The sequence below is a fragment of the Perissodus microlepis genome, chromosome 17 (genome assembly GCF_051167445.1).
Source record: "Perissodus microlepis isolate ML-2025 ecotype Zambia chromosome 17, ASM5116744v1, whole genome shotgun sequence".
In the NCBI taxonomy this organism is placed as follows: Eukaryota; Metazoa; Chordata; class Actinopteri; order Cichliformes; family Cichlidae; genus Perissodus; species Perissodus microlepis.
In genome coordinates this window covers 26,580,268-26,596,581 of record NC_140477.1, presented here as the reverse complement: position 1 = coordinate 26,596,581, position 16,314 = coordinate 26,580,268, and the positions used below count along the sequence as shown (strand labels likewise).

The following is a 16,314-nucleotide window of genomic DNA, read 5'->3' as shown; positions in this document are numbered from 1 at the left end:
TGACTCCCACATTTAATCAGTTGAGGCTGTGATGTTATAATCATAGATAAGAATGCTGATTGTGCAGCTAGAAGACAATGCCTGCACAGTCCAGGAATGCAGGCAAAATCCAGTAAGCCAAACACAAATCTTTTTCTATGTATTGTTCCAATACTAATTTTATATTGCATGTAGTTTTATGTTTTAGAATATCAATAATTGGGGTTGTTACTCAAAAAAGTAGAGTTACACATTACGCTTCTTAAAAGTTATACAGTAAGTTACTTAATTACATGCCAGAGAATCTAATTTGTTACATTATCTCTCCATTAAATAACCGTGCATTGCCACATATTTACCAGTTAACAATATAAAACGCTGGCTACAGTTCCCCACATGAACTGAAATCCCTAATGAGCACACACATAAGAGCTTTCTTTTAGTGTTATGTATGAAAACAAAGCCGACTACAAAAAGCAAAGATGACAACCAGCCCACAGAGATTTGAATTCGATTGCCACAGTGATTCTGCTGTAGAAACATGTACATGTAGTAGAACTGGAGGCTAAAATGCTGCAAGCCTGATTGTTCATCAGGTTGTTACCTGCTGAAACTCAGGCTCTGGCTGCTGGGATGGGGTCTGCATATACTCAGCTTTATCATCAGCCTGCGTTCTTGGCTAGCTTTGTATTAGTATTCTGTCTGTGCAGGGGCTTCCAAAGAGCCAAAGATATATTAGTAGCATAATTGTTTCTTGTCCTGTTGTGCAATAAAAAAAGTATAAAAAGCAATGTCCATGTCTCTGCTGCAGGCTGCTCCACCAGTTTCCCCCTCCTGCACACCATCTGAAATCAGCTCATTGTGTTACAAGTGCGCAGGAAGAAAAAAGCATTTAGTCATTTGGAACACGTAGCAGTTGGCTCAGTCCATTCTGCTTCCTAAGTGAAAGGGCCTTTAGCCGTTTTCTTACTGTAGCAGATACGGCATGTCTCATTAGTGCCATACAGTTTATGGAGAGAGCTTGTTATTTAATTTCATTATTTAAAACTCCAAATATTTTCATTTCAGCCTCCAGAACATCAGTAATAATTACGTTGAACCTTCAAAAACCAGTGGGGGACATGTAGGGGTGGGTACCAAATTCAGCATTGATAAGGGTGCCAACTGAGCTTACTTTGGTAATACTGAGTACAGTTTTACACCAAATCACTGGGTGCCACTTTTGATATCAGTTCATATCTGGGGTTAGCTGTTCCTACCTGTTCTTGTCACCCTTGCAAATGTTAGTGTGTGCCAAAAGTTACACATAATTGTTGGTGTGCAAAATGCAAACCACATCTAATCAGAGAAAAAATCTGGTCAAAACAGAGAGATTTGGTTTTGTGTTGTGTGTAAAGTGTTTCAAAGAAGTAAAATGTTTCAGTGGAGAAGTATAGACTGAAGAAAAAAATGTTAATTTATTATTTTGTTTTGAGCAAAGTCCAGAAAAACAGTTGTTATTCACTTCTGGTACCAAATACAGGTACCTGTACTGATACCAGTGTGTTTTAAAGTATGAAAGGTACCCAGCTGTAGTAACAACACAGTGCTTATGTCCATCTTTTATATATAGTCTTCAATTTTAATGTGTAGGCTTGAGGTCTTAATGTTAATCTGCCTGTTACCAATGTCCTCTATACACATCAAAGCTGTATCTAATGTTAGCAGTGTAGCTGTTACTTTAATCCATTTCAATTGTTGCCATATTAATCATATAAATTGGACCCAGACTTTCCTTCAGCATGGAGAATATAGAAGCTACTTAACAGTCATCATCTGTACCAAAACACTGAGGCTGAGTGTCAAAGCCTAGACAAACCCCTCGATGCTTAACTGAGATTACACAACAATTAAGATAAGAGAGGATGAGATTTTCCTCTCCCCTCAGTCTCTCACCCTCTCTCACTCAATCTCGCTCTCTCCTTTTTTAAGTATGATTGTAAAGAATGTTGTTTAAAGAAGGGAAATTAAGTTTGCCTTTGATGTCTTCTGAAATATGAAACAGCCACTCGCTTATAGAAATGTTAAACACTCACCACACACACGCTCACGCTGACACACACCAGCTGATTTCACTGGAAGCCGCTGCTTCGCCCAAACGTTATTATACAAATGCCCAAACAGACTAAACACTTACTTACTTTTCACTGGAAATTACTTAACTGCACAGTTTCAGTTTGACCTCTGTGGAAGTGAGCGGTCACCTGAGCCACCCCCCACCCCCTCACCCCCACCTCCCGTAGTCTTTTCCCTCCCTCCACCTCTCACTCTCTCCCTCTCTCCCTCTGCTGCTTTCTGCTGACTCCTGGAATTATGATCTGTTTCCCGTCCACAGGAATAATAGAATACAGGAGGAAGAGGGGGGTCGTCAGCAGCTCTGTGGAACAGTAGTGAGGAGTCCAGCTACACTGTGGTTACATTCTGTTTGTATGTGTGTGTGTGTGTGTGTGTGTCTGCAAATGCGTTTATATCCAGATGTGCTAATGTGCAATGTTTTCCTCTTCATTTCCATAAACTTCACACATTAAAAGATTATCCTCGGACACGGACACACACATAGAAACAGAACTTAAACTCCATTAATGCTCATAAATCTTAACCCTCCTCCCATTATCTTGACAGTAAACGCCTCATGTATACAACCACGCGGCAGGCAGTGGGTCTCCACTCTCTACCAGAGCCTCCAGGCACTTAACACTATCGGCAGTCAGATCCAGCCACTCCAGTGTGTTTGGAGTGTGTGTGGAGTGTGTCCTCAGCCGCATAAATATTTATCACACGGCTACCCCAGGAATTTTAATGAGCACTGATGGAGAGCAATCAACACAGTAGAGCCAGTAGAGAGAGAGAGAGGCGAGAAGATGACATGAAGTGAGAGTTTGTGATATTTTAGCTTTTAAATATTAACATGACTTTCACTGTTTTCCCGAGGAGATTCACACGCTCCTGCTTTTCTACTGATTTAGTCTTTTAAGAGTTTTTGTGTGTGGCTTTTTGCACTAAATTTGTCATTACTGTGTATACGTGTATTTCCCACTATACGTGCGTGCGTGCGTGTGTGTGTGTGTGTGTGTGTGTGTGTGTGTGTAGTGTAGTATTGTACATACTCATCAAGGTGACAGGGCCACCCCTTAGAGGTCACTTAACACATTGTGTGCAGGCCAAGCTGCATGGGGAGTGAGGGAAGGAAACCTGAGCTGTAACTCACACAGCTCGCTCTCTCTCCCCCGTAGACACAAGCGCATACATAGAATGAGACACGCTGGACCTGGCCTTTGACATCTGGCTGGGAGCGGCTAATAACTGTCTTGGATTCCTAAAGACGCAGCAGCTCGGAGTTCATTGAAATTTACTGCAGTGATGCTTTATTGACTTGAGGAAACAATAAATATGAAATCACTGATTTGTGTTGCCACAGAGTGGCACAAATGAAACCCACAGGTCTTCGTTTCTTCTGCTCAATATTCCAGGATTTCATAAGATGCCAGATAAATTACACTAAATAGAAAGTATGTCAGTTTGAAGGAGTAGTGCAGACAGAGGTAACCTACATTTTTTTATGACTCTGGTTTCCATATTTTGTTCCAGTGTAAACAACATATTGTGTCAAAAAGAGCTAAAATAAGCGGGTGCAGTCGTGCAGACAATATTTCTTCTTCAAATGTTAAGTAACTGAAAGGAGAATATATGAGGATTTTTAGATTTTAAGTGGTTTAAAATGTTTAACCTCCTACCATATAATAGTAAATTCCTCGTAATACTATTTTTAGTTTATTTAAAGCAATAAAGTAATAACTTAAAATATTCTGTATAATCTAACCTGTTGGCCTGAATTTTCGTTACTTTATTACATTCTCTTTTCAGTTCAGTCACAGTTATATCTGCTAATGTAAGATCTGTGTATGTTTAACTTATCTTACTAATCACTTTGAAACCCACCTTAGCGATCCTGAGCCTCAGCCCCAGGCTGAGAAGCACAATCTACTGTGCTTGAACAGATACTTCATGTCAGAGTCAAATTTTTGTATCACTAGAATTAAGTATTAAGTTATTACCAAGTTATTACAAGATTATGATGTACTGTGAATTTAATTAGAAAAAGAAATGGTGAATGTGAAGCACTTAAAGAGCACCTTTTTAACATTCACCTGTTAATGCACACACACAACCCAGTGACAATAGAGCAGGCCAATCATCAATAACATCTTAGAATTCAAAGATGCCCTGGCATGTGGAAGGGCCATGGATCAAACTCTCAGCCATGTGATTTGTGGACAGCTCGCTCTCACACCTGAGCCATTAAAACAGAGACTACTGCTGTTGTACAAATTACTGCATCGGTCTCCGATTTCATCCCTCCCTCCTTCTCCCTTCCCTTTACTTGAAACTGAGGGTCTTTTGTGCTTTAAAGGAAGTGATAAGTTGAGGCGATGCTGGCGGAGGTGCGTTAGAAATTGACCAGTGACAGATTTGTGACTGTAGGTCCAAGCAGCACTGAAACGATGAAACTCACTTTTTTTGCTACAAGTATGTCCCCACCTGCACAGACACACACACAAACACAGATGGCGACTCACACACCTGTGCACATTGTGTATGCATTAACTTTCATGTTTCTGCAGGCAGGCTAGGTATCAGTCTGCTCCTTCCTCATTGTCCCGCCTTCATGTCCTTGTCATTGTCCGCGCAGAAATTCATCCCGGGTTTAAAAGCCCTGGATCAGGGATGACTTCTTCCATCAAAATCCCACCGAGGTCAAAGATCAGAACATCTGGGTCTGGTTGGAACATCTGGGTCTGCTGGGGACATGGAGACCGTGGGCTCCAGACTCTCACAGCGTTCTCGGCCCCTTTATCTAATTTCCTTTGAAGTATTTGCAGCCTCATGTCCACTACTGTACAAATACCAGACACACTACTGGACTTCCAAAACCACATCATAGTCTCCCAGCATGCAATCCTCAGAGCAAGAGAGAGGAAAGAGAATCGGTTTCTTGAAAATGTTTGATCTGGGTAGGTTTGCAGTCGGAAGAAAAATAAATGCAGCTTAGGGACATGTAGCATTTTTTAATCTATCCTGACAATTGTACTTCGTGCGTGCGTGCGTGTGTGCGTGCGTGTGTGTATGTGTGTGTGTGCGTGTTCACACATCGCTGCCTGTTAGTGTGTATGTGCCCTTATGTGGGGGTCAGCCCGTGTGCTGTGTGATTTATTGAAAGGCCTTGTAGTGATACCAGATTCCTTTGCGTTAAATGCCTGCTCTGAGGGCCTCTTACTGGCTGTGTGCTTTATGGACCATGATCACACCCTATTTGTCTCTCACTTTTACATTTCTAAGGATTAATTTTATGGCTTCTCATCTTTATTAGACTGGATAGTGTAAGAAAAAGGGCAAAAGAGCAGAATGAGCAAGGGAAGGTCAGACCGCATACTTGAGGACATGTCAGGCTTTTTGTATTACGAGTGATTGTTAGATTGTTTGACTGTATAGGTTACAGTTATATTTTGGGTCTTTTCAATAGTCATACTGCTTTTGTTTTATCTGATGTTTCGGTCTAGTCCAAAAGTACTTTTTTAATGAACAGAAAACTGTAGGAAGATGTTGTGGCTTTTTAGATTGTCCATTTATTTCCAGTCATTACCAGTACAGCTGATCAAATAAACTGAGCTGATCAGGAAAGGAGAGGAAAGGACCACCTAGTGCTAAAATCATCAACTTATATGCATTACCAAAGCATACTCCAGGCATGTGATGAAGATCTTTTTACATCCCAGTCTCATAACTATTGCTTGGGAGCTAAGATTAGATAAAAACTGGGGATGTTGTGGTTTTATTTCAATCTGCAATTTGAGTCTGTTCTTTTTCTCTTTCAAAGTTTGGATCAATCTGGGATCGGTTCAGCCACTACAATCACTCCACTTGTTCCTGAGGAAAGTTTCTGGCTGGTGTTTTCCACATACCAATTACTTGTGGCAGTGTTCATCGCATAATCAGGACAGAAAATCGTCTCAGAAACAAAGATGTGTTTTTTAATGCTTAGTTAAGGTTTTTAATTCAGAAACTTATAGAAATAACTTTACAGCCATGAGCTGATGATCAGAATTGACCGAAATGATGTTGCCTTATTTGTGCAACGCATTGTAAATAATAAATGTGACCCTCTTTTTACTCGTCTGACAAAATGAACTTCTTTCCTAATTCTTTGATGCCACTCAGAGACCTCAGTGCCCCTTCATAAGCTTTAACTTAGTCTCGGTTGATGAGCAGGTGTAGATCATATTGTCATTCAACTTGTGAGAGCCACATTTTGTCACAGCTAAAAAAAAAAAAAAAAAAAATTATTATTTTTTTTTAGATTTGTGCTGCTTAATTGTGTTATTATGACTGCTACATATTTGCAGACACGGACAGAACGCTGAGTTAAACAGGACGTACCAAGCTGTTGGGTTTGGTTCCAAATCGGATCCATATGAAGATTGTATTGTGCCCCCATCTGTTAGTAGTTCATGTTGAATTATTCGCTACATGCTCTGTTTGGGTGAATTCACTTGGCCGCAGAACGCTCTTGTTAGCAGTTTGGACTCAGCTTTTATTTCACTGAGTGGTACTCTGCAGTATGAGCTCTGATGGTGAGGTTGTCTGTCACCTGTAGAAATCCTGGTTGACAAAGACCAGACGCTGGATTAACTTCCTGGATGCTGAACCGTGTGGTTACGTGCTAAGAAGGCAGACTTAGCAGACAGGAGTCTGATTTCAGCAGATGTTTTCCTGCCAAACTCAGATGGAGATTTCAGGCCTAACAGTAGTGGTGACAAAATGCTGATTTAAATACAAGGAATGGCTCTGCCTTCTTCCTCCCAGCTTCATGTGTTGTTCGATTTACACGTATATTATTAGCCTTAAAAATATATCATGATATTTCAAGAAAATTCACAAAATGATATTTATGTAAAAAACAAAATACTGAGCAGTCTCTAAACTGAATAGTCTCTCCTTCCTTGTAGCCTGGTTGTACTCGATGATGTGTTTTTTGCCTCAAGTGGTCAAAAAAGTGCGTCCACCTTTAGCAAGAATCGTTCTGCGAGGTTGTTAGAGTAGTTTTACGTTATTAAATCCTCATTGGAGGCTGTGGTCATTGTGGCCGTCACTGCTGTAGCAGTGATATCACAATGTAACACTTTAATATCTCCAAAAAAAGAATAATTTCACCAGTATTATCGTGGATAGCTCACACCCCTCATTTAAATCCCAATCTGCTCAGTGCTTTAGAGCTTTCACTGTCTTAGTAAAGTTACTATTCAACAGAAAATATACAGGCGGAGAAAAAACAAGAGTACGAATACTTGCTCTAAAGATACATTCATCTTTTTAGATGTGTAGCTGGTTAACACATCAACTTGAATCCGACCATTTTTGACATCACATAAACTTGGAACATGCTTTAATAGGTCCTTTCCATTAGCAGTAAGTAAGGATTTATGTTGTCTGTTTTGGCACATATTCTGCAAGAATTTCTTCTTTAATATTTAGATAAATTATTTAAACTCACAACCTTACGGTTACTTTAGCTTCCAGTCATATAAAACCACAAAACGATGTGATCTCTTGATGCGTAATACATATTAAGCACCACCACCGTGGACTGTAAATAGGGTATGAGAGAGATGTCCGTCATGCGTGTTACCCTTTGAAAGGAAAACAAAGTCAAAGAAGTAAAAAGTGTGCCATGTGTGGTCAAGGTTCACCTATAAAATTGCCTCTCCTGACCATTAACAGCACTGTCAGGCCATCTATCAGTCACACCGAATGGCAGTAAAGGAGCTTGTATTAAGCTCCTTATGCAAAATGCTGCAGCTGGAAGTTTGGAGTCTCGCTGCTCTACATTTCCATCACCCTCCTCAGTTTCCCTCACAGTTAATTTTGTGGTTCTAAAACTTGGTTTGCAAAGACGTATATAACCTGTGTTGTTGCTACATTACTGTTTCTACAGTGTTTGTAAGAGTGCTGTGATTTACCAGATAACAAGAAGCTCAGGTTAAAGTACAAAGACCTCTCCATCTCCAGATGTGACATTATGTTAAGAAAACGCCGTCTGTTTTGGACTTTCGGGTAAATTTGCTGGTCAAAGCTGCTGGTCAAAGCTGTATCTGTAAGGCAGTCGCAGGCTTTGGGAGCTCGCCTCTGAACTGCAGGTGCATGGATGAATTTGTCACTTGTCTCGTTTAACAGAACGCAGACACAGTGACTCTTTAAAGATGGAGTCTGTGCTCCAGGTTCAGTCCATTGAGTTCAGGTAAGGGTCTTGCCATTGGCAGCAGGTGTTGCAGCTTCATATTTATTTCACTTCATTTGAACTACGTATGCATGCAGACAGAATCTAAACAAAAGGCAACTTCGGGATTTTTTCCCCTGCAGGTCAAACTTCCTGCATTTGTTTACTTTCCCTTTTCAAGCATCTGTCTCCGAAACACTCACATCAGATTAGACTTAACTATCCTGCTGTTTAGCAAACCATCACTAACAAAGGTATAAACCATGTGACTCTCCCTGATGTATAGAAATTATAAAGGAGGTGCAGTTGCTACTTGTTAATGTCAGCTTACCGCTTTTCTCTAAACCAGTTCGTGACTAGACCAGTTGATGTTTCTTTTATGCCAGCTATGAAATGTTCTCCATTACAAACCCTAATCAATATAATTATGAAGCAAGTGGATTATTTAATATAATTGTGGAGTAAGTCGCCCTATAATAATTACATTCAGCCTCATGATAAATTATGTCTCATTGCTGCAGGTAATTAGTCTGAAAATGTTTCCAGTTATGGCTTTGAGTGCCAAAAACGTTTGTGAGTAATGTACAGAGCTGCTCACATGAGAAAGAGCTGTTTGTCCTGCTACGGAGGAGAAAATGGGCTGAAGCTTTCATCTGCTCAGCTGTATATAGACCATGCAGAGTTAAAAATAAAAAGACCGCTCACCCAGAATTGAACCAAGTTTTCAACTCGGGCCGAATAATATCAAACTGAACTCTGTCAGAAACCTGAATCGGCCTGTACTTGTTCCCTCCGTGTGTGTTCAGTGTTCTTGCCTTTGTGTGTAATCAGAAGAGTGTGATTAAGCGCTGTGGAGCCTCTCTGAGATGTGGGTCCCCGCTCTCTAAAAGGCTGAAGTATGCCAGCGCTGCCGTGTGCTTTCCTCTGTAATAAGATCACCCAGAAAAGACGTTTTCAAGAGGTTCAGTGTCAGATGGTAACACTGCTCTGCTCGGTGCACTTTACCCTGGGCTGCTGTTCATAGGTGGGGTTTGGCATCCCGTTTCCGGCTAACAGTGTGCTATAAAGCGATATTCATTTCAACTTTGCAACAACAGTTTGAAAAAGAGCCTACTGTGTTTAAACGACAAAGCCAGGCCCGTAAAAGAAACGGTTTGGATGTGCAGGAACTTTACCGACTGCACCCCGCTTCCAACGTTTGCGCGAGAAGCGGGTACACCGGCTGTGAGTCAGGCCTCGTCGTTCAGCCTGAGTGTTGGACCTCACTGATGCTCATGTGGCTGAATGAAAGCAAATCCCCTGCACGTTCCAAAATCTTGTGGAAAGACTGAAACTAGAAGAGCGGCATCTGCACGCAGCAGCAAAGTCAGTTAAGTCTTAAAATGGTAGTTCTGGTTGACACGGTGACACTTAAGGTTGTTTAAGCTGGCAACACTAAGAGCGTATCGACCATGAAATACCCTTTTGAGCTGAAAGTTTAGCGAGTATTTACCGTTCCTTTGGTTATTTGTCTTGTGTTGTATTTTTTAAGTCAAACTTGTTTTTCTTCATGGATTGCATTATCCTTACACTAACACTTACTGTATACGTATCCTCTTTCAAATTCCAGAGACCAGCTCTTTAGCTCTTCCTCTCTTTCAGGTTACGTCACTACATGTGATGTTCACACATGCAGGATCTTGTCCACTGAATTCCATCCAGTATGCGCATGCATCATTTTCTGTATACCTCTCTGTGCACATGGATGCCGTTTATTACTTATCAATGTATGTGCATATGTGTGCCGCAGCTAACAGCAGAGATCAGCAGAAACACGATTAGCCTGAAAACATATATGCCAGGTTAGTTAAAAACAAATAATAACACAATTTAGCAGCCACACTATGCATGCATGTAATCCATTAAAGCAATGACAGATTGCACCACTGATAGTACAGACTGCTGCCACAGTGAGTTTCAGAGGCTATTTTGTTTGGTTGTCCTCAGACTTTTGGTCTTGGAGCATTAGGAGGCCCGTGTAGTGCAGAGAGAAAAGAAAAGAGAGAAGCACAGGGGAAACCCAGCACAGCACTTTGAGCACTTCTTGAGAAACCACCACTGCAGCAATAACTGTGTTTAACACGAGCCGTCCTGTATAAAAGTATTAAAATCACAGAATCAGCCTTTCTTCGTCTGTGTGTTCGACACAGTTGTCCATGAGTGAGAATCTTTGTAAATATAAGAAATAGAATAGTGGGAATAGAAGTCGGAGAAAGGACTGAAGCTTAAAAAAGACACACAAAGAAGAGGCTTCTCTCGCTTTCTTTTTTTTATTTGGACTCGCTTTGGTGGTCTGAAGCAGGGTCTCACTGGATCTTGAACCCGGTGCAAAACCCAGCGGGGAGGAGAATGAGTGAGGGGTTGAGGGGGAGAGGGTGAGTGGGGGGTCCTGAGCTAGGGGTTACACCACCAGAGTCCCACAATTCATCATGCTCTGGCACCAACGGGGGCTGTCTGGACAGATCGGAGGTGGGGAGCCGAGAGGGGGGGATTGATGGCCGGGGAGACTCTGTGACCTCCTTTTTTCCCCCAAGAGAGGAGATAATGTGTGCATGTATGTGGGAGAGAGAGAAAGTTATCATCACCCTCCATCCCTTGCATCCTGTTGAAGACATCAAGTTTGGATATTGAGTTTGATCCAGTACGTCTTCATATCGGAGTGACACATCAGCTGGGCTGAGGGGTCTCCTCCTCACAGGCATCAGATCAGTCATGACAGATCATTTGTTTTTCTTTCTCCCCCTCTCTCCTTTCCCTTCTTTCTCCTTTTCTCTGGCTCCTCTCTGTCTTTTTACTAGGACTACCTACAAGGTGACAGCACCAAAGCCTCTCAGAAGTTGGGTTGGAAGCCAAAGGTGACTTTTGAGGTAGGTTGGTTTGAGAGCACAGCCGGTTGGTCCTGCTGGATAGCATTAGCACACATATAATAAATGTAATGGGAGTAGTTTTCCACACGTGTAGACAATGGAATGACGTGATGAAATCAAAGGTGACTGAAAAAAAAAACACCAAATCAAAACATTTCAATGACAAATGAAAGAATGGTTTTGAAAGCCTGTAACGATTTCTAGAAACGCAGCCTTCTTTCAGCGAACTGTTAAAAGAAAATACACAAAGGTTCACTGCATCAAATCCACACGAAGCAACAGAAAAACAACCAGCACACGAGTTTTGAGTCTTTTAGCTTTTAGATTAGAATTTTAGAATTTTATTACAGTTGTATATTTTATCTACTTTTCATTTTATGCTGCATCAGATTATTATAAAGCTCTTTGGTACCAAAGCTCTTTGTTTATTCCTTTCTGTGAATAGTGCTATAAAAATAAATACTTGCTTTATAACATTTTGTATGTTGTTTAGAAATCAGCCTTTTAATAAAAGATTATTAGGCAAAGACTACTATAAATTAAGCAAATATTTCTCAATATATTTTTTTGTACTTCTAAAAATATATATATTGAAATATAATGAAATAATGAAAATTTAATTTTTTGAAGTGCTTAGACGCTTTGATTAAATAGTTTCTAAGGCTAAATAATATATTAATAATGCAGCCAGTGTTGAGAAAACACAACTGTGTTTTTCGGTTAAACCTTATTTATTTTGGAGAAAGAAAAAAAAAAGAAAACTACAGTTCAAGGTTTCATATTTTCTCAACTTTACCTGCTCGGGAAGTTTGGCTGAACTATAAAAATATAAATTCTGAATCTTCTGATAAACAAAAACAATCTTATCTCCTATCTGTCGCTGCAGACACTCCAAAGCTCTGAGCTCTTATCAGTACAATATGACCCAACGACACAAGCACGTTATGGATCATTGTCAGGTCCTAATACTGATAAACTCGATGTATTTATTATGTTTATCCAGCTGCAGTATAACTGTGTGTGGAAGGGAGGTCTTCACGTAGGCCGAGTTTAAACCGCGGGTGTAAACGAGCCTTACTTCATGTATTTTATGTTTGTGTCTTTACCTTTTAGAGATATCAACCTTTCCAAATATATAAATCTGATCCTGTCCCCTTGCAGGATCTGGTGAAGGAGATGGTGGACGCAGACATCGATCTCATGAAGAAAAATCCAAATGCCTGAGGCCAAGTCAGTCAGTCCTTACACTACGGGCATGTTTTAGCACTCCTGGGTTCTTCCACTGAGATCCATAGTGGAAGACCCACCTTTCCTTTTTACCTGTATGACTCTTCCAAATCAATTGATTGTCTTGTTGCGGGTGTTCGAGTGAATAATGGTTGTTGTTGTATCTGTTGTCTGTTTCTCATATTTAGATTGATTAAATGCCTTTTACATTTTAACACTGATTATGTTTTATTGTTATTACTGAGGGGTTTTTATTGTATTTTTTTTTCATTGTTTTGGGACTGTCAACGCTGAAATCTTTTCCTCTGAAGTGTGACATGGAAAAAGTTAAATGAATGAATAGAAATGAATGGAGATTTTTATCTTTTATTAATATGAGCAGGGGATCCATTTGGTACAATAAAAAAAGTCTTTTAATATCGTGTCTGTTTGTTTTCTCATGAAACACAATAAATTCTATAGAAGGCCTAATTTTTTTCTTTTTTTAATTCTAAGGAAATGTGGGAAATAAAAGCTGCAAATCCAGGTTTGAACCGCAGGTTGCGTGCGCGGAGTGTGCATGTGCACGCGCATGGGATCCCCAGTTTGTGCAGAGGTCTGGCTCTACTCTGTCGTTTCTTTCCTCTCTGTTTGCTCCTAATTCCAAGTTTTTCTTTAGAATGTACCAGAACACTGCGCTCCTTTATTCTGAGGGAAATGCGTTTTTCTCCTGCTCTCAAACATCTACCTGGAAACATCTACATCTGGATCGTGAGCGGCCTTGTGGCCTAAAATGAATGCCCGCATTTAAACTGTTGGCCCTGACTTGTTGTGACCCTGACGGTGACGGTTGCTGGGTGTGTTGGACACTCGTAACTGTTCCCACTTTGCAGAAGTTAGATGACTTCTTCTTCCTTAACAGCCACACTGCTTTCTCTTTGCTCGTCTTTATTGTTTAATTCGAGGTATTGAATCCAAAAGGGTCGTTTTCACGAGGGCACGTCATTCATACTTGTTTAAGAAAAAGAGTATATTTGATTAAAATGCTGCGACTGGAAGTGATGTAGTGCTGTCATGTGTCTAACAGCCTAGTTATCCATCCTCTGCTGTTATTGACTGTACAGGAGACCTGACGCTCTCTATAGATTACATTAGATTATTTGTTGTGTTTAATGATGGGCCTTACTATCTTACATTCCAGCCCTCCTGTATCACACTATTAATAAATATGAATGCAGAAGCAATCTGGTGTGTTTACAGTATTTGTGGGAATTTAGCTCTGTTAAAAACAGTCGAAAAAACTCTATATTTTGAAGATATAAATGCAAAGTATGTGCGTGCAGCCAAAATCTACTTTATCTCAAATGAAAGTGCACGTGCACCAGAATGGCCTATCTCAGATGGAGTATCTGATATTTTATTAAAGTATTATTACAAATATTTATGCAAGGCGCCTTTTATCAATTTCCCGAAAATCATTAAAGTTGTGAAATAAGGTTTTTTTTGTTTTGTTTGAGGTTTTTTTGGTTGTTTTTTTAAGTGCGGCATCTTATTTCCACGTGGAATGCTAAATGAAGTATCTCCGATTTAAATGCAGCACTCGGTAAATGTCGGTCCCTCCTCAGAGCACACTGCTGCTGTCAGATTTTGACATTCAACTTGCGCGGACCCTGAAGGTCTCCGTGAGCGGTCTGTGGAGGGTGGGGTCGCCTGTGTGTTTTTCTGGACGGCACCTACAGGACATTTAAAAGTCTCTGTGATCGTCCTGGACAGCGCTGAGTCTGTGCGGACTCCAGATTGGAAACAGATGTTGCTCTGAGGTTGTTTGGGCCCCCGAAAGCGCGCTGAGAGCACACAACACACTGAGCCCGCGGCCTCACACAGGTGCACCGAGTATTCCCCTTTAATAACACTTAGACACGTTTTGTGATCGGCTCTGCTGTTGGCGCACAAACAAAGAAAAGATGACTGAGATTTGAACCGAGAAGGAGTCTCGGAAGGAGGAGGGGAGCAGACTTGTGCAGCTAAATAAACGTTTTTAAGGAGATTAAACGGCTCTAAAGTCACGATTTTCAGAATCCCTGAAAAACGCGAATATAATAATTTTCTGTCAAATCAAACGCACGAGAGATATTGTAGGGGGAGGTGATCCCTAAAGTGAAAGCTGCAGGAGGGAGAAGCTGCTCCTTTCTTTCAAAGCTCCAGCTTTACTGAGCATATTTGGACAGACGGCCACAGAGTGGAAGACGGAGAAAAGGATCCGACCAGTGCCCTCTATCATTTGTTATTAGGAAGAGAAAATACTGATCTCGCCCCTGAATATCATCCGTCCATCCATTTTTTTTTTTTAAACCTCTTATGGAGTGAGCCTATCCCAGCTGACATATGAGAGGTACGGACAGGTCGCCAGCCCATCACAGGGCCTCACTGAAGACCAAGTTCAATTAAATTAACACGAATCTGAGCACTATCCCGGGACAGGGGAGGTCACCTGCTTGTCGTGTTACTGAGATATCAAGGACATAAAAGATATCCCATTCTTTATTATTACTGCTGGTCTACAGTGCAGACACCTTAAAATATTACGATTTTAAAAAGCGTTAAAACAGTCTAAATACACATAAAAAATAAATAAATAAATAAAACAAATGCTGGAATTTTAGAAAATCTGAAAATTCATAGTGCGAAACTGGCAAACTACGTGACTAGAGCCTTCACCAAACATCCACGCAGACAGCAGACACAAAACAAGACGCAAAATAAACAGTTTACACTGAAGCCTCGATTTCAGCCCACTTTAGGCTAAATGGTGAATCCTCACTCCTTTAATTGGTTTAATATGAAAACTGGGCGAAGGACTAAAGTCATTAGGACACCATGGGCTTTTCTTTATTCTTCTTTTAAGAAAAATAATACATCGAGAAAAAACGCAGGAGGCCAGATTCGTGCAGGACATACAGACGCGATTTCAATCACTGCTCCTGCGCGAGGGGATTTAGCTCTGCTCCCGCGAACACACACACACCTGTGTGTGTGTGTGTGTACCTCTCACAGGAGAGGTGAGGAGTGTGTGAGGGGGGTACGGGCTTACAGTTTAGTCGGTAACTGTGAGATGGCCGCAGTTGCCAGAACTTGTATGCATATAACATGCAAATTTGAAGTATTAAAAATAAAAAAAACAATAACAAAAAAATTAAGCTGTGGATACAAAAGTTCTGTATGGGAGAATCTGGTTGGTAGTTTGGACACAAAACGCGCAGCGAGTGTCAGTGTGGAAATTGTTCCTATTTAATTTCAGGCTCAACCTTCAGAAATTAAAGTTCAAACTAGAACAAAATGCATAGCACCCGCGAAAATGCGTTAAACTCTGTAGAAATTTTTATTCTATTTTGTTTTTTCTGTGTGAAACAGTCAGTAAAAAATAGAGCCTCTTTATTATTTTTTTTAAAAAGCCCCCTTCAAATGTGTGGGGCGCCCACATGTTTCCAGGAGCTTCATATGTTTCCCCATAAGCGCTCTGATACCTGCCAAACCTTTAGGGCGCATGCTGTGGGCTATCGGGTTGCTTTGCCACTCGTGACTACGGCACTTGTGCAAAGATCTGGCCTTCAACGCTAATCAGACACTGGGATGAATTCCCCATGTAGAACATCTGCAGACAGCCGGGGCCGTAAACTACACCTACGCTCGTGTGATCCCTCGAGGCTACAGTCATACTAATGTGAACATTAAAGTATCCCGAATGCGGCATTAAACAATAATTCCTTAACCGGGGCTTCTGTGAGCACTTCAGTGCGCGCCTAAAGCTTCCCTTCTCTTCCGGGACTCCCTTTAGTTTGACTGTTTGTTATTGTTTGATACACTGCAGGCCGTGAAGCTGCCACGGCCAGCCTGCGATGTGCACTGCATGTG

The 16,314-nt window shown here is 41.0% G+C and overlaps 1 protein-coding gene across 1 annotated transcript in view; it reads left to right on the top strand.

The window, feature by feature from the left end:
• gmds (GDP-mannose 4,6-dehydratase) overlaps window positions 1–12,840 on the top strand; it is a 179,656-nt gene extending 166,816 nt beyond the window's left edge. The window contains exons 10-11 of the mRNA XM_084910240.1: window positions 11,128–11,196; window positions 12,358–12,840. Coding sequence (XP_084766366.1) covers window positions 11,128–11,196; window positions 12,358–12,420 — 132 coding nt within the window. The 3' untranslated portion in view covers window positions 12,421–12,840. The remainder of the gene's footprint in view (window positions 1–11,127; window positions 11,197–12,357) is intronic.
• The last annotated feature ends 3,474 nt before the right edge of the window (window positions 12,841–16,314 follow it).